The sequence below is a fragment of the Oryctolagus cuniculus genome, chromosome 3 (genome assembly GCF_964237555.1).
Source record: "Oryctolagus cuniculus chromosome 3, mOryCun1.1, whole genome shotgun sequence".
Classification (NCBI taxonomy): Eukaryota; Metazoa; Chordata; class Mammalia; order Lagomorpha; family Leporidae; genus Oryctolagus; species Oryctolagus cuniculus.
In genome coordinates this window covers 15,395,610-15,414,540 of record NC_091434.1, presented here as the reverse complement: position 1 = coordinate 15,414,540, position 18,931 = coordinate 15,395,610, and the positions used below count along the sequence as shown (strand labels likewise).

Here is an 18,931-nt window from a genome sequence, read left to right as displayed (position 1 = left end):
TTCACAAAGATTATTTTCATTGCCAAGTTAGGGGGACTATCTGTAAAGTGTCCCATAGGCAATGAGATTAGTCCTCTTCAGAAGAGGTGGTCAGATCAACACTACCATGGTATAATCTTAGTAAGACATGGTTGGAATGACACCTATAGTGCTAGGATCTACTCTATAGAAGGCTGTATGAAGAAAAATGTGTTAGCAGCAAAGATCTACTTAGAGTGCTGGAAAAGACGACGATTTGGAAGAAATTGTGAACATCCCCAGGGGAGAAAAGTGCCCTGTCTGCTTGGAGTATCTTACATTGACTCATTTACCTGGAGTAGAAATAGATGCAACAGCAATGAGTTAGGGAACACTAACCCTTGCTACTGATTCTATGCTCTCCCAAGAAATCTTCTGATCATCACCCAACTTCTCAGGGAGACTTCCCTTCAGAAAATTCAAATATGCTGCACATCACATGACACGGTATTCCACATGACAATTGTTTTCCCAATCTAAAGCCCTACTGCACAGCAGGCAAGGTGTAGTGCACCTTTGCTTGCATTATATTGTTTAATCCACAAACCTGGTCAATTTATCATGTTGAAGACAAGGAGGAGGAGGATGAGAGGGAGAAGAAAAGAGAACAAGGAGGAGGAGGAAAAATATAATTAAGTTGTTGACACTTAAATGGCTTTCCAAGAATCATCAAGGTAAAGGCAGTAGGATGAGGTATATCAAATGCAGGTTGGACTCCATAGCCTTATCAGAAATGCCCAGGGCCCAAGAACAATGTGAAGGAGAAGGAGAATCTGTCAACTTCCTGTAAATATATGCAAAAAGTCTGGATTTATAAGCACTGATCTAGGGAAAATGTCCAAAAATTTTAGCAGACGTTCCAAGTTCTTCTTAGCCCAAAAAGTTTTAAGAACTACTGACTGCTTTGCAGGTAACATTATTAAATGGGCATACATTTAAGTTTCAGTTGTGGGGAAACAGTTTAAAACTATTTCAATTGCCATTAAGTAAACTCCAGGGCTAATCATTTGATAGTGAACCACATCTCATGGTCAAATCACATTGATTCTTTCCAGCAGATTTTCGACTTTCACAGTGCAATGGTGATTAAGGGTGGGCAGTGAAATAGATGTACATCTGTTCTTTACCTGGGGGCTTCCAGCTCTTCACACAGAATTCACCCAGTAAATAACAACCAAAACAAGACTGGCCCTGGCCCATCTGGAGGTCACAGCAACCAGTAAAGTGCAGATGGACTTAACATGTTCAATTCTGAACACTTGGTTTTTGTTGGTGGTGGTGGTGGTGTTTTAATCAGACATGCCAAAATAGCCAAATTGCATAAAATGCTTTTGAAAGAGAATGCAACAGATGTTTTGGGGTTCTTTTTGATAAAAATAACCATTCTTTACGTCACTCAGAGGAGAAAAGCACACTCTATTTTCTCACTTCTTTCTCTGGCCAAAATTTTTAAATAACTATTTTAAAATCCAGAAATCTAACCTAATTTTAGCAATGTGCAGCTACTGACTAAACTATAAAATCATTGGCATCCATAAATAATCATAGTTGGCAGTATAACTGACATTTAATTATAAATCAAGAGTGTGACAAAAATACTGCTTCAAGAGGCTTTGCAAAGAAAGGGAGGTGCCACTCTGATTGTGATTGTCTTATTTCACAGGTAACAAAAAAGAAATATTTTGTCTTTTTGGTCACTTTTGCTCAAGGTCTTAAATGTCCAGCTTCCAAAGCCAACACTCTACTGCAGAATAGAATTCTAAATTGGAATGATATTATAGAAGCATTCATGATGCAAAGATTACTACAAAAATATGATAACTGAAATTTTAATTATATAATCTGCCCTTTAAACTCTTAGCTGATAGGATGCAGTTATATTCACAAATAATAAAAGTGAGCTCTGGAGATTTGTGTTTTAAAAGCTGATTTTGCTAAAAAGTCACAATGGAACTCTTGTTAGGAAGATTTAATGTGATATTTAGAATGCCAGTGTTTTCACCCTCTAATTAATGTGGGATAAAAATTGCACCAATGCAAATTTTAACAGTATAATGTTTGCTAAGCTAGTTGCTCCAAAAATTACTTTTTATCATTGTTTAAAGGGCACTTTTGATATTGATTTTTACTAATAAATCAGACAAGTCCATGGTTTGAAGGAAAGTCACTTTAAAAAGTTTTTCTTCAGACTGAAAGTAATTCACCTTGCAATTAGCAGGATAAAGGTCTTTCCCCAAACACTTTACACCCATACCAGAGCTATGGCTTTCATGTTCATCCCATTATGTTGTAAAACGTTGCCTTCTTAAGTAAGCTCAATAGTTTGGAAGTTAATAGTCATGGATGGACATATAGCTGTGCAATAAATAGCTATCACCTGCATTTTCTTCTTTCAAACTGGGCATGGACAAAGAGGGGTTCAAGTTTTTTTCTGATGTGTGTGGTTGTTTAACTTGTGCAATACAAAACAAAATGAGCCTAAAACATTTAGCTTCACTTAGAACTTAAAGTCAGCAATACCTGTGCATGTCCTACAGTTCCTACCATCTGAGAAAACACGAAAGGACAGATTCAGTTTGGGTGTGTTGGTCCCAAGCTGCGCCTTTTAAGTTGTTCACATCCCACGTCTATGAACTGGTGATTGGGAACTGAAGGAGAGAAGCCAGACCTTCTACAACTGCTCTGCAGATCACAAGAAAAAAATGGCATCTGCCTTTCTATGTCCTCCACCAAATGACTTCATTCGCTCTTGGGGACTCAATTTCTGGGGCCCTGGGGGTGCGTATGCATGTTTCCCACACATTCATTGCTACACACAGCCAAGCCAACCTGTTTGCTGGCTCCCAAACACATCTTATTAGAACCCATTTCCCCAGCCTCTTCTCCCTCAGGTCCAAAAAAACATGCCTCCCTTTCCAAGTCTAGAATATACTCTCAAGCCCCCTCTAAACTTCATGTTTCCCCATTTACTGTGACCACAGCTTCATTTTCTCTGCTCTTGAAACAAGTCTACCACTCAGGATGGCATACAAAATAATTTATTTATGGATTTTTTTCTTGTAGGAGCAGAAACATAATCAGTTTTGTTGATATCTCTTAATCTCAAGTTCTGATAGGTCTTCAACTAATGTGTAGCTACAACAAAGCAACACTTGAGCTGATGAAACCAAACCTGCACTTACTATGATGCCTACACACACACACACACACACACACACACCCCTTAGGAGCAACACAAGGACTTGGTATATAGCTACAGGCACTGTGTGTTGGCTCAGCCCTTGTACCTTCATGCCAGTTGAAAACGCTTACCTGCAAGCTGCACAAGGCTGGAGCAACAGCAGCAGCAGGACACAATGTTCAACTGTTTATCATCAGACCATCCTTGCTTCCAATTCTGATCCATTCAGGAAATAATGTATACCAGGCTTGGGGAGATACATTACAATTATTTAAAGATTTATTGATTTGTTTGAAAGGCAGAGTTTGAGAGAGAGAGAGAAAGAATGAATCTTGCATTTGCTGGTTCACTTCCCAAATGGTCATAATGGCTGAGGCTGGGTCCAGAAAAAGACAGCAGCAAAGAACTCCAACTGGGTCTCTCATGCAGAGGCTCAAGTACCTGAGCCATCTTCTGCTGCCTTCCTAGGCCCATTATCAGGGAGCTGAATGAGAAGTACAGCAGCCAGTACTCCAACTGGTACTCATATGGGACACCAGCTATACCATAACCTGCTGTGCCACAATGCTGACCCCTATTATCATCTTATTGTAGTTGGTAATAGACTTTCAGAACTGTAAAGGATTTTTTTAAAGATTTATTTGATTTATTTGGAGGGCAGAGTGACAGAGGAAGGCAAAGATAGACAGAGAGAAAAAGATCTTCCATCCACCGGTTCACTCCACAAATGTCCACAACAGCCAGGTCTGGGCCAGTCCAAAGTCAGGAGCCAGGTACTCCCTCTGGGTTTCCCACATTAGTGGCAAGGGCCTAAGTATTTGGGTCATCTTCCACTGCTTTCTCAGGTGCACTAGCAGGAAAAAGACTAGCCACGATTCAAAACAGTGCTGCAATATAGGATGCTGGCATTGCAAGTGGCAGTTTAACCTGCCACATCACAGGCCTAAATTCTCATTTGACAACTGAGAATGGGTCCCAAGGAAGCTGAGTGACCTGATGAAGCCATCAACACAGCTGAGAACAGAACATGCAACTCCTTATTCTCCAGTCCAACAATCTTTCCAAGCAATAGCTTGCTCTTCTACATGTCTACTGATGTTTGTCTTAAACTGCTATTAAATTAAGCTCCCCTATACATCAAACTAAACATTCTCCATGGCAAAGAAAAAATCTACAGAGTGAAGACACAACCTGTGGAATAGCTGCAAACCATATATCTGATAAGTGGCTAAGGTGCAAAAATACAAGGTACTCACACAACTCAATGGCTAAAAAACAAATAATCTCATTAAAAAATGAGCAGAGGACCCAAACATATAGTTCTCAAAAGAAGAACTACAAATACCCAAAGGCAGATGAAGGAAATTCTCAACATCACCAATCACCATAGAAATGCAAACTGGTTCTAGTCCTGGTTGCTCCTCTTCCAGGCCAGCTCTCTGCTGTGGCCCGGGAGTGCAGTGGAGGATGGCCCAAGTGCTTGGGCCCTGCACCCGCGTGGGAGACCAGGAGGAAGCACCTGGCTCCTGGCTTCAGATCAGCACAGTGGCCCGGCCATAGCAGCCACTTGGGGGGTGAACCAACGGAAGGAAGACCTCTCTTTCTCTCTCTCTCTCACTAACTCTGCCTGTCAAATAAAAAAAAAAGAAATCCAAATTAAAACCACAGTGAAACATCACCTCACACCCTCAAACATGTTAGAAAGGTTACTACCAAAACAATGATGAAAGATAAGTGTTAACTTGCATCAGAGAAAGAGAGAGAGAAAGAGGGAGAGAGAGAAAAGCAAGCCCTTGCTTACTCTTGGTGGGACTATAAATTAGTATAGCTATTATGAAAGAAGGTATAGAAGCTCCTCGAATAATTAAAAACAGAACGACCAAATTATCCACCAATCTTACTACATGGTAGATACCCAAAGGACACAAAATCAGTGTGCTGAAGAGATGTTTTCACCCCTCATGTCCACTGTAGCATTGCCCACCATATGCAAGATATACAATCCACATAAACGTCCATCGATGGATGACCAGAAAAAGAAAATACACTGCATACACACAATACGATACTATTCAGCCTTTAGCAAGAAGGAAATCCAGTTGTTTGCAAAACATGGATGAACTTGGAAGACATTTTTTAAAATATTTATTTATTTGAAAGTCAGAGTTATACAGAAAGAGGACGAAACACACACACACACACACACACACACACACACACACAGATCTTCTAACCACTGGTTTACTCCCCAAATGGCTGCAATGGCTGGGGATGGGCCAGGCTGAAGCCAGGAGCCAGGTGCTTCTTCCAGGTCTCCCATGTGGGTGCAGGGGCCCAAGAACTTGGGTCATCCTCCATTGCTTTCTCAAGCACAGGGAGCTGGACTCCAACCAGTGCCCACATGGGATGACAGCATTGCAGGTGACAGCTTTACCACTATGCCACAGTGCTGGCCCCAATTATTTTAAGTAAAATAATTGAGGTGCATATTATCTATAATTCTGTAATTACATAGTAAATACCATACAGTCTCTCTCATATTTGGAAAATGACATTATAAAAGCAGAGAGCAGAAGCTGAGAGGAGGAAAACTATGGAAATGTCAGCCAAAGATATAAAATTTCAGTTACGTAGGAGGAATAAATTCAAGGGACCTGTTGTACAACGTGGTAACTATAGGTATGAACAATTTATTCTGGGGCCGGCGCTGTGGCATAGCAGGTAAAGCCACTGCCTGCAGTGCTGGCATCCCATATGGGCGCCAGTTCAAGTCCCGGTGCTTCTCTTCCAATCCAGCTCTCTGCTATGGCCTGGGAAAGCAGAAGATGGCCCATGTCCTTGGGCCCCTGCACCCACATGGGAGACCTGGAAGAAGCTCCTGGCTCCTGGCTTCAGATCAGCCCAGCTCTGGCCGATGCAGCGTTATGGGGAGTGAACCAGGGGATGGAAGACCTCTCTCTCTCTCTCTCTCTCTCTCTCTCTCTCTCTCTCTGCCTCTGCCTCTGTAAACCCACCTTTCAAATAAATAAATAAACCTTAAAAATAAACCAATTTATTCTATACTTCAATTATGCTGAAAAAGTAGATTTTATGTGTTCTCACCACAAAAAAATAAAGCCTACAAGGTAATGCATGTTAATTAGTTTTATTTAGTCATTCCACAAGGCATGTATCAAAATACAATGTTGTACTTCACAAATACATTGAATTTTATTTGTCAACTTAAAAACAAAAACTGAGCTCCTCTTGTCAAAACCACACAGTGAAGTGGTACAGGAACATGGTGTGGGCAGATACACAGGCAGTGAAGGGAGATAAGAGTAGATGACTTTTTAGAGATATGCAGAGGAACCAGTGAACTCAGAGACAAAATATGCACACACAGAGACCCTGCACACACCTGCAGAATCAGTAGCATTGCAACTTGTCTGATAAGAAGGCACAGTCATCCCCAAACACAGCTGAATCAAGTAAGGCCCTTCCTTGAACGAGCCTCAAGCTCCTTTTGATCCATTCCCCCAAATGCCGGAGGAGAATATTAATATTTATATTTTAAGAACTTCATATTTTCAAAAGTTTGCTCTCTTTTAGCTATCTGGTAAATCCACTTGAGAGAAATACCACTCCCTCATATACCGGATAATTTCTTATAGGGAAGACTGAAGGGTAGAGCAAGAGGAAGAAAAGGTAGAGGTGGGAGATCAGAAGAAAGCTGTTCCTATGGTCTGCAGTCAACTCTCACCCAGGTCACTTCCAGGATTTACACGTCCTTCCTCTATTTTTTGCTAACTAGCCTCCTCCCACTCACATCCATGTCCAAACACTCACGCACCTGCTCTTCTCTGAAAAGCTAAATGCAGGATCACCCCACCCTGCTGTGCTCAGCCCAAAGCCCATGTCTCCCATGTCCCTCCCATCTCCCCCTCAATTCCTGTAGCAATTACATGACTTGAACAACATCCTTCAGAGTTTTTCACTGTTATGCTAGTCTAGATTTGCTATGCATATAAGAAATTTGTCATCCAGCAGCATGACAAGTCTTCCAATCAAGAAGCACATCTTATTCTAATGGGGTTTCCTTTCCTAATAACCATTGCAGTTAAGAACACCAAGGTGAACAAGCGGAAAATGCCCTGAAATGGGGGTCAATAGATTATTTCCCCATTTATCATGTTCCCTGGACAGAGTAATCAACTTTGAATATGCCAATGACATCTCCTCGTTGATTAACTTTTTTCCTATAGGGAAATGGGAAATTTGCTCTGATCGAATTTTCTCCTAGAGTCCTGTGAGAGGCAGACTGGAGTTTTGTTCTGTTTCAAATCATCCAAGGAGAAAAGAGACACTGGAAATAGAGAGCAGGAAGTTTCAGGCAATTTTCAGTGTGACCTTGAAGTTGAATACAACATTAATAACTAAGGGTCCTGCTCATATTTCATAGCATGCTTATTTCATCTTTCTTAATCTGAATTTTTAAAAGCTTTGTTCAAGAGGCTATACTCCTGTATGGTAATGGTCTCTTAAATGTTTATTAAGAACTTAAATTTTTCTTCTTACTGCAACCTACTCAGCACTAAAAATCTGTCCCCAAGACCTTTATACCTTAACAAAATCATCTTCATTTGCAAACAAAATGTGTTAAGAGGCAGGCAACCATATCCATCACACCTTTTCAAAGCTTACCACCAACAAACTGCAAACATCATGTGAGATGAAACTGCCTTGTCATAGACCAAGCCTCTCCCTTTCGCCCTTATTTTTTAAAAGATCGTTGATGTAGATTAGACTATCAGCATTCTTAAGGTCATGAGACCAAATGAAAAGGCAGTACTTTGAAAGGCTTATGGCTGATGATAGGTAAGCAGATAGATAGCTGCATAGTTAGCTGGCTAGACAAATAAACAGATAGAGGTGTGTGTGTGTGTGTGTGTGTGTGTGCATGCACATGTGTTTACTGTTTAATGTCATGGTCTTAAAATTCTCAATGCTTTTTTAACAGGGGACTCTACGTTTTCACTTTGCACTGGGCTCTGTAAATGACATAGCCAGTCCTGCCTGTGAGGCACAAGTATCCAATTTATTTGCCCACCATACAAATCAGAGAAAGTTACCTTAGAATATGGGTCAACAAACTACAATCTGTTAGCCAAATCTGGCCCTCCACCTTTTGTTGTACATAAAGTTTTATGGAAACACAGCCCCATTCATTGGCATCTTGTCTATTGCTGATTTTGTGCTACAACGGAAGACTTGAGAAATAATGACAGAGACTGTAGAGTCCTCAAAGCCTAAAATATTTACAGAGAAAGCTGGCTGTCCTCTGTCTCAGAACATTCAAATTTTCCTTTCCAGGGAATAGTAACAGCAGAAATGGCAGTTAAGCCTGAAGGGCTGACCTTCAGGCTTAACTAACCATAAACAAGATATGTCTTAGGGTTTTACCTTTAATGTGCATGTGAATTTTGTATCTTGGATCCAAATCTACTTGTGCTTTACTTTCAAATCTAAATAGTGCCCTAGGAATCAGTTGTGTTTGTTCTTTGGCATCTCCCTCTAAAAGGATGAGTACATAAAGTGAGTTGGCACCCAAGTTTGCAAACCGCAGCCATAGTTCCTCCTTTTTGGTAGACCTAGGGTGGAAGGGAAGTTCCTGCATCTAGGTGTCCACTGAGCTTCAATACATTCCAATCATTTCTTATGAGCCCAGAAATCCTGGTAGAGCAGATCCAATGAGGACATTAAAATTGAGGATCCCAGGGTTGGCACTGTGGTCAAGCCACTGCTTACAATACTGGCATCCCAAATTAGAGTACATATTCAAGTCTCAGCTGCTCCACTTCCAATCCATCTTTCTGCTAATGTGCCTAGGAAGGCAGCGGAAGATGGTCCAAGTGTTTGGTCCTCCTATCATACACATGGGATACCAGGATGCAGTTTCTAATTTCTGACTTCTGCCTGGCCTAGTCTTGGCTGTTTTGGCCATTTGAGGAGTGAATCAGTAGATGGAAGATATCTGTCTCTCTCTCTCTTTCTGTTTCTCCCTCTCTGTTGCACTGCCTTTCAAATAAATAAATATTTTTAAAAAATTTATGAAAGTATATGTAGGATTCTTAATACCCTTAATACCGGACTGAACATAGATTTTTCCCAGGCCAGCTTCCTCCCACTGGTCATTGGCATCCCATTTCTAACTTGAATGATTTGTGATAGTCCCTTGCTGTTAGGAAAATGGTGCAGTTTTATCTGTGGTGCAATCTATACCCTGACACCATCCTAGGCTCTAGCACCCTCCTCCCCCACTCCCCCTCACCATTGCTAGAAGCCGTGGCCCAACCACCAGTGTCAGCCCTACCCCCATCCTAATGGGATTCGCTGCTCCTGCTTCCCTGCCCGCCCTCTAGCAAAGTTTTAAAAGGACCTGTTCCTGAACAGGTGGCTCTCTTCTCTCCTCTCCTCTCTCTCTCTCCTCTCTCTCTCTCCTTCTCTCTTATACTCTCCTTCTCTCTCTTTTGCCCTCTTCACCCCTTCCGTTTGGTCTGCTGGATTTTCCCCAATAAACCCTTTCCCTTACTCCGGTGTTTGGTGTGTTTTGTGACAGCCTAACACCTGCCATTGCTAAAATTCTTAATTCATTGCAACTAGCAACCACGCTGAAAACTCGTTCCTCCAGCTGGACACCACAGTACATCGTGGAGAACAGTTGAGCAGCACTTGCCTCTGCTGCAGAAGGCGTGGGGGCCCCCAATGGTTCAGAGAGTTTTTCTTTGTAAGTGCCTAGGATACTTACACAAGAGAATCCCGGCAGAAAGAGGTGTCAGGGAAGCACAAGGTTGGCCAGACAGAGAGCTTCCAAGGAAGAGGCAGGGACATATTGTCACGGGTCACAGAGGGGAGGGCGGTTGCCGGAGCTAGTCTCGTAAGTTCTTTTCCTCAGCTTAGTATAGAAATAAAAAGCTGGGAAACAATTTGCAAAGAGGCAGAAACTTTTATATAACTGGTAAGCAACAGAGAAAGCGTCTGGTGGGAGGAGACCAGGCGGAATGCTGGAGCAGGACACTGGCTTTGAGGAAGTGGCCCGGGTTTCTAAGGCATTACTATCTGTTCATTGGGTTATCCTGTTGGGGGTGCCCATTGGACAGGGGATTTCACATATGTATGTTGATTGGCTTGGAGATCATGGAGATAGCGGGGGTCTCCTGGAGACTGTCTCCTCAGGGGCTCAGACCCCCTCCTCTGCTAGCTTTGGGTAAAAGATTGCAGCCACCCTGAAGCTGTGATTGAAGGCTGCAAGGTCACACATGCAGCCCAAGAAGCTATTAGTGGGGAGATGCCAGTTGGCCTGGAGACAGGCTTTCTAGCCACAGCTGACAGTTTGTTTTTGAAGAACATTCTACCTATGTCTGAAGGAGCCCACAGACTCCCAGCCCCACTGGCCGGCCTCACATATTCCTTGGAAGAAAGAGACCACAGTGGTCTCAGGCCTCAGGCTATAGTAAGAACCAAATAAAATTGAAAGAGTGTTTCATGGAGATGTCAAGAAATCCTTGTCTCTGGGAACTGTTAAAGGAGTTTGTTTATGTGTATGTGTTTGTTGGGGAACTGTGAGAAATAACTTCATCTATTACACCTTAGTCAATAATCAAATAATTCACAGGACCCCAAAGAACAGACACTGACAACACAGTGTGGCAAATAGCATACCTCTAGTCTACTTCCTGCAGTTGTTAGTAAAACACCTTACAAAAATTGCAGGCAGTTGACAATATTCACCACAAAAAGATGAATCAAGGAACTCAGAAGTCATAGTCCTGGTGAGGGGGAAACACAGTCTCAGTGGAGTTGTCAGGAGACCAGCGGGAAGGCCCTGCTACAGGTGGGCCCTCTTGGGACATCGGAGTACCGCGAAGGGTTAGTTCTCTCTCCTGTTCCCAATCCCCTACCCCACAGCAACTCCTGGCCAGCAGCCCAGACCAAACCTTAAAGGAGGAAAACACTCATTACTATAATACACTCCCTCACTCTCAAACTAGAATTTACACTGCCAAAATAACTACATACTTATTCCAAAGAATTCAAGCTTCAGACAATAAAATTGATAAATTGGAGGGGGAAGGGGGCGAGGCAGGATCTACAGGTCCATAGTTCAATTGCTCCACCCAACTCCTTTGTACCTTTCCTGTTTCTGTGTAAGGTGCTGAGATTACAATGAATGGGGAGGCTTTTGTTTTCAACCTGAGTTAGGAAAATGCACACACAGGCTGTATCCAGCTAATAGGAGACAACCTCATAGTTCAGTCGGAAGAGTTCTTTCTAATTCAGAATTAAAATCACACACACACACACACACACACACACATTTGATCTTTGTAGCATGATGTGTATCTCACTTTATCTAAATAACATGTATTATAACTGGGTTTTCAACACAAAATGAAGCATTTCCATAGGGGTAGCCAGTTGAGTTTCTTCCAGTGGGTGATTTTATTTTGTTCACAACATGGTTTAAAAAGTCATCTTAACTTTTCCAAAGCACATGGGATGCATCTGTCAAAGTCCACCTGCATTTTTCCAAATGGTGTTTCCAAAACCATCTGTCAATCCTCAAGCTATCTTCTTAAGAGAAAAAAAATAAAGGAGCAGTGATAACAAACCCCCCCCCTTACCCATCAGCGTTGTCAACCACTGCAAAGTAAATTTTTCCTGATAAGATTTTAAGCACAGGGGGCTCACAGCCCCTAGGATTCCCAGCATTGTTTAACAAGGTAGAGATTTCTGAAACAAAGGTAAGAGGAAGATGTTTACAGCTGCTGTGAACAGTAAGATCAGATACCAGCACAGCCCCGGTGTGCATGAAACTGGAAATCTCCGTGCTGGAAACCACTCACTGGTAGCAAGCTGAAGCCTCTTCCAGCTCCCCAGTGTAAAAGCAGACAACAGTCAGGACCAAGAGGAGCGAGGACTAAGAGGGAATCACAAACCGGCCCTCAGCAAGGATCTTCAACTACTGGACGCTGGCAAAGGCCACCAATTCTTCCCTAGCACATGGCAGTAATGACAGATGAGACACACTCAGGAAAGCTGCTCAGTGCACGTTCATACGGATTCACTCATGGTACCCGTCACACTCCATGACAGTGATTATGAAACGTTTCGGACTCATTACACTCTTCAAAGCTGAGACCCCAAAGGACTTTCTGTTTATATGTTAATCCATTAATATTGTGTTAGATATTAAAATGGAAAAAATTAGGGAGGTATTTATTAATTCATTTAAAGTTATAATAAACCCATTATACATAACATTTTATGACCAATAACAATATGTTCCAAAGCCAAAAAATTTTTTTCAGTGAAAAAAGGAGCATTGTTTTGCAGTTATACAAATCTCGTAATGTCTGGCCTCATTGAAGACAGTGGGCTCTCCTACCTATCTCAGCATTCAATCTGTCGTGTAGGCTAAAGAACATTTCACCTTAGTCTTGTGAGAATGCAATGGCTAAATCAATGTTGTGGTGCTGTTGTGAAAATAGTTTTGGGACTAGCTCTGTGGCATAGTGAGTAAAGCCACCGACTGCAGTGCGGGCATCCCATATGGGCATGCTGCTCTAGTTCCGACCCAGCTCTCTGCTATGGCCTGGGAAAGCAGTAAAAGATGGTCAAAGTCCTTGGGCCCCTGCACCCACGTGGAAGACCAAGAAGTAAAGAAGCTCCTGGCCTCCTGGCTTCGGACGAGCTCAGCTCTGGCCGTTGCAGCCATTTGGGGAGTGAACCAGTGGATGGAAGATTTCTCTCTCTCCCTCTCTATCTCTGCCTCCCTGTAACTCTGCCTTTCAAATAAAAAAATAAATCTTAAGAAAAAAAAAGAGGGGCTGGCGCTGTAGTGCAGTGGGTTAACGCCCTGGCCTGAAACGCCAGCATCCCATACGGGTGTTGGTTCAAGACCCAGCTGCTCCACTTCCGATCCAGCTCTCTGCTGTGGCCTGGGAAAGCAGTGGAGGGTGGCCCCAGTCCTTGGGCCCCTGCACCCAGTGGGAGACCTGGAGAAGGCTCCTGGCTCCTGGCTTCAGATCGGCGCAGCTCCGGCCATTGCAGCCATCTAGGGAGTGAACCAGCAGATGGAGGACCTCTCTCCCTCCCTCTCTCTTTCTGCCTCTCCTTCTCTCACTGAGTAACTCTGACTTTCAAATAAATAAATAAATCTTAAAAAAAAAAGAAAAAGAAAAATAGTCATGACCCTCAGAAAAGGCTTTATGTACTAAGGTGCCTGAGTTACACTGGGAAAACCCCCACCTTATCAGTTCAGAGAAATTTTTATCTGCACTTAAAAATGAGCAATGGGGTGGGCGTTTGGCTCAGAGGTTAAGATGATGCTCGGGATGCCCAAATCACAAATCTGAGTGCCTGGGTCTGAGGTCTGCCTCCACTCCCAATTCCAACTTCCTCCCAGCACACGTCCTCAGAGACAGCAGGGGATAATTCCAGTTCTTGGGTCCCTGCCACACACGTTGGAGACCTGGATTGAGTTCCAGGTTCCTGGCTTTGGCCTGGCCCAGCCACAGCCACAGCCATTGCAGGATCCAGAGAAGATGGGAGATTTCTCTCTCCCTCTCTTTTAAGTAAATATTTTTTATAATGAGCAGAGACAGAGTGAGATGAAGGAATTGTCCAAGGTCACACAGCTAGAACAGGTCGGAGTAGGCAAAATACAAAGCACAAAATTCCTAATGTCATTCACTTATCAAAAGGATCAAACTGAGATCATGAATGCAAAGAGATATCATAGTACCCCTGGCTTATCACAAGTGTCCAAAAACACGAACATTTCCTGCATTTCTAATCAACTCATCACATGTCAGCAACAAGAAGAAACAAAATTCTTAGGGCTAGCATTGTGGCATAGCGAGTAAAGCTGCTGCCTGTGACACTGGCATCCCATACGGGTGCCAGTTTGAGTCCCGGCTGCTCCACAAATGTGCCCAGGCAAAGCAGTGGAAGATGGCTCAAGTGCTCCAGCACCCATGGGGAGACCAGGAAGAAGCTCCTAAGCTCCTGGCTTTGGCCTGACCCAGCCACAGCTGTGTGGCCATTTGGGGAGTGAAACAGCAGATGGAAGACCTCTTTCTTTCTCTCTTTCTCTCTCTCTCTCTCACTTTGCCTTTCAAATAAATGAAATAAATCTTTTTAAAAAGAAAAAACTGCACAGCAGGTGGGACATGGAACCCCTTTTTCCCATACCCTTCCCCAACCCACAGAATGGAAGCAGCAGCCTTTTACCACTCAGAAACTCAGGGCTTTATTCGACCTCTGTGCGACAAGCAAGGTGGGCTGGGCATTCCACCACACTGTTCCCTGGGAAACCTCAGCAAGTCAGCAGAGCTGTCCCTATATTTACAGCTTCCTTTTTGCATCAAGCTGTAAACCTTCAGCCAACAAAACCGGCACCACCTGTGTGTGTGGCCAAAGTGTCCTGGGAGTCAGCATCTGTGGGTTTCCTGACCCAGGGCTCGGCACCCCACCGCTCTCCATGTCGATTATCACTCTCAACCTGAGGGCCCACCTGCTCGCTGCCTGGGCCTGCGGTGGGACAGCTGAGCCTACAATGTGCAGAGTGGGTCTCTTGCTGGGGTTTGGGAAGTGGAGTTGGTGCAGCTCACACCACTGCACTCTTAAACCGCTGTCCCACAGAAGGCAGGGGTGGTCTACTTATTGCTGCCACCCACACGCAACCCCAGCATCTCTCCCCTGCTTGTCCTACCCGCCCCCCGACCCCATACACACACGCACCACAATCCAATCACAACAGCCAGAGGGAGCTTTCCAAAGCACCGAACGAACAAGGTCAGTTTGCTTGCTGAAATGCTACCCACATCATTGGAACAAAAACCAAAGTCCTTACTTTAGCGTCTAGGGCTCTGCTTCCACGGGGCTCCCTACCAGATGGTGGTGGCTCTACCTGCAGCCGCCGGCCAGTAGCTTAGATGCTCTCTCCCCAAGGAGGCCTTCCCTGAGTCAAAAGTTCCCTTTCACATCCTTGTGCTCAGAGCCCTCCTCACTCTCGGAAGTTACCTTTATTTTGCGCGTACATCACAGGGCATCCTCCCTCCGCCGCCGCCTCCTAGAGCCACAAGCTCCCTGAGAGCAGGAATCCCACCTGGTCCCCCGCGACTTCCCCAGAGCCCCGCACGCTGCCTGGCAGGCTAAGCGCCCCGCCAAGGAATGAATGGAGCCAGGACGCGCGGTTGCCTAGGCAATCCCCGAGCAGCCGCCCCGGCTCCCCCGCGCTCCCGCACCGTCCCGGGCGGCGGGGACACAGCCGTGCGGGTCTCGGGGGCCCGGGCGGGGCTCGCCGCACCCCAACTCGGCCGCAGGTGCCTCCCGAGAGCGCGCACGCCCCCGGGCCGGCGCCGCCCCGCGGCTCGCCGCACTCACCATGGTGGCCAGGCTGCCGCCGTCCCCGCCCTGTGACGAGCGAACGCAGTGGACGCCGAGGGCCGGAGCCGAGCGCAGGAGCCCGCGCGGCTGACAGGTGAGGCGGCCGCCTCAGACCATGGCTGCTTCCCACAATGCCCTCGAACTGAAAGTTTGCAGACTCCTCCCCGCGCCGCTCGCCTCCTCCCCTGGCGCTCCTCACCGGCGTCTTCCTCCCTTCTCCCTCCTCCCCCTCACTCTCCTCTTCTTCTTATCCCTCCTCCTCCTCTTCCCTCCTTCTTCCCCTCCTCCCTTCCCCCCTCCTCTCCTCCTTCCCTTTCCTCCTGCCCTCCCCGCCCCGCGCTGGCCCGGCAGCTGCTGCAGCAGCAGGTGCGAATGCACCTGCGCGCGCGCGCGCTCGCGCCTCTGCCTGGGGCCGTGTCTGCTGCCGCGGCCAGGGCTGGCCAGAATCGCGCAGGTACCCACCAGGACCAACCTGCACCAAAAGCTCCTGGGAGCTGTCATCAGCTTTCATAGATGAGGCGGTGCAAGTGTGCCCGTCATTCATTCGACAAACGTTTGTTAGACCTAAAAAAAAAAAAAAAAAAAAAAAAAAAAAAAAAAAAAAACACTTCCCGATACACTTGGAGAAAATTGTGTCTTTTCCTAATCGGGTAAGGAGGGAGCGAGCGGTTGGTAGAAGAACTAGAAGTGATTTTTTAAAGTAAACCCTGCAATCCAAGAACGTGGGTCATTTTAAGAAGTTCCTTTAAACTGTTCTGTCACTAAGAACTTGTGGTATTGAGCCTTCTTCATTTTCTGTGCTCCCCTGATTTTTAAATCTTGGGAGTATTATTATTTTTGGATGGGGGGTGGTGAGGCGCCAAGCCGCAATTTCTAAGCAGAACTGTGAGCATAAAAATGAATGTATACTTAGGTTCTTTGGAGAAAGACAATCGTGACCCTGAAAAAGTTAAGAACAATTGCCTGGGCTGCCGCTGCATTCAAACAGGTGAAACTGTTTCCGGGAGCTGCCATGCACCTTCTGCAGGAGGTGAGCCAACTCAGGTGACCAGAATGTAAGGGGAGCTCCATCCACCCACGCGTCCATGCCACAAATATTTATCAGTACTGACTTCCCGCGCCAAGCTGCGGGAGGAACTTCTGGATCCTGCCTGAAACACCCAGCTGTCTTTCTCTTAGAGCGTCTATCCTCTTGTAGGACAAGGCATAACAAACACATAAATAAATTCCGACAAAGTAAAATGAGAAATGCTAAGATGAGCAGGTCGCTAGGGTGGGCACAGGGAAGCTGCAGAAGTTTAGCCAAGTGGTGGAGGAAGCTTCGCTGTGGGGAGAGGACTTGAGACTTGAGACCTGGAAGTTTCAAGGCAAATACATGGCGGGGGGGGGGGGGGGGGATACATTGTGGGGGAGAAGAGGGGAGAGAGGGGGGAGAAGGAGGGATACATTGGAGGGGGGAGAAGAGGGGAGAGGGGGGAGAGGGAGGGATACATTGGGGGGAGAAGAGGGGAGAGAGGGGGGAGAGGGGGGGATACATTGGGGGGGAGAAGAGGGGAGAGAGGGGGGAGAGGGAGGGATACATTGGGGGGGAGAAGAGGGGAGAGAGGAGGGAGAGTGGAGGGAGGGGGGGAGAGGGTAGAGAGAGGAGAGAGCCAGCCTTCTGGAAAGATCTCAAAGAAAACCTCAGTGCTGGAGTTAAGAGAAAAGATGTCTGAGAGATAGGCAGGAGCCCCAGGCAATCAGTCTTTTCTACATCAAGGCATAGCATACCCTAAAACAATCAAGACAGCAGCAAGTGCAGCCTCAAAGCCTTTAAAAGCCCAGCTGCCTGCTGTCCTCATTTGTCACCACACCTGGCGTAATGGTGTCTGCCTGAAGCATGATTTGGATTATTTGACAACTCTTAAACCCCAAGCTCTGGGGTGATTTTTGCTGAAAGAGAAGTGTATTTAGGAGAGCTGCCTTCTAAATGCCTACCCTCTCCCACAGGCTGTTTCCCTCCCTCTCAGACCTTTCGGCTTTACCTGAGCAGTCAGCCTTGGTGCCAGGAAAGGTCCAACTCCATGCCAGCCACCTTGCAGATCCTGTGTAAAACACGCAAACCTTCTGCCTGGAGAGTTTTAGCCCTGGTGGGACAGAGGTGGGATTACTGCAGGCAGCTTCGTTGTGAAAGAAATCCCAGTGCTCTTGCCATGTCGAGTAAGTCCAAGATTCAAGCAGGAGAAAGTTCCCTCACTGTGTGGCCCCTGTGGGAGAGGAAGTGAAGGAGGAGAGGCAGGGTGGGATCCTAACTAGCCCCGACCTTTGCTTTCCTTCCCAACCTCGCCGAGGTGAGCAGTGAGAGTTCTCCTGGGCTTCTCCCATTTGAGTTCTTCCCTCCAGGTTCTCACACCACACTCAGAATCATCCTAACACAGAGGCCTGCGGTGGGCTGGACACTGCACATACTTACCTCCCCTGCCCTTCAGAGAACCTGTAAGAAATAGGCACGGTGCCCATTGTATAGATGACAACCTGAGGCTCAGCGATGACAAGACCAAAGTAGGCTAGATCACTAATGAGAGGCAGAAATGAGGCTGCACCAAGACTCAAGCTGATTCTCCTTGGGGCCCCACACCCAGCAGACTCTCTGAGGACACAACAGTGGGGGTGAAGCAGTGGCTTCTGAATACTGTTTGTATCAGCAGAGGAAGTTGTAATTTTGAGTCTTGACTTCGCTATGCTACCTTTGCTTCCTTTGGACTCCTGGTTCCATAGGTTCACCAGCAGGTAGGCCAACCACTGGTTGGGCCAATAGCTCTGTAGCTCAAGATATTTCACTGCAAAGAGGAGTTCCCAATTAGATCCTGAATGGGCTTTGATTCAATGTGTGCTGCCATGGGTGCACAGTGTGTTGTGTGTTTCAGATGAGGATGTCTGAGCTGGTGCATGTGACTCTGCATTTGCACACTTACAATACAATGCCCAGTCAACTTGATTGAGGATTTTCACTCTGCAGATCATTCCATGAATACATATTAACAGGAGGTACAGAGGGAATGCAGTAAAGGTCACCATCAAGTCCACAGTAAGGGAGATGGGCAAATTAGAGATGTGATAGTAAAGTGATGACAGTCCTTAAGCCAAAATATTAACAATGTAGAACTATCAATTTACAAGTTTGAAAAAAGAAATGAAGCAAAGGAGAGGCCGACTTCAAAGTCAACTTATGCAATGCCTTCCCAGCAGTACACATATTTAATTGAAACCTGGCCCTGGTGTTCTTCAGTGCCCTTCCATTAATGTCTTAAGAAATCAAAG

General features: G+C 45.6%; 1 protein-coding gene across 4 annotated transcripts in view; it reads right to left on the bottom strand.

Moving 5' to 3' along the window:
• Nucleotides 1-16,147, bottom strand: part of AP1S3 (adaptor related protein complex 1 subunit sigma 3) — a 69,585-nt gene extending 53,438 nt beyond the window's left edge. For 2 of the 4 annotated variants that reach the window (XM_070071502.1, XM_070071503.1), the window contains exon 1: nucleotides 16,094-16,147. In XM_070071502.1, coding sequence (XP_069927603.1) covers nucleotides 16,094-16,132 — 39 coding nt within the window. In that variant the 5' untranslated portion in view covers nucleotides 16,133-16,147. Of the gene's footprint in view, nucleotides 1-15,628; nucleotides 15,769-16,093 lie in introns of those variants that run through there. The other 2 variants (XM_051849127.2, XM_051849126.2) reach the window with 1 other exon arrangement.
• Between the last annotated feature and the right edge of the window lie 2,784 nt (nucleotides 16,148-18,931).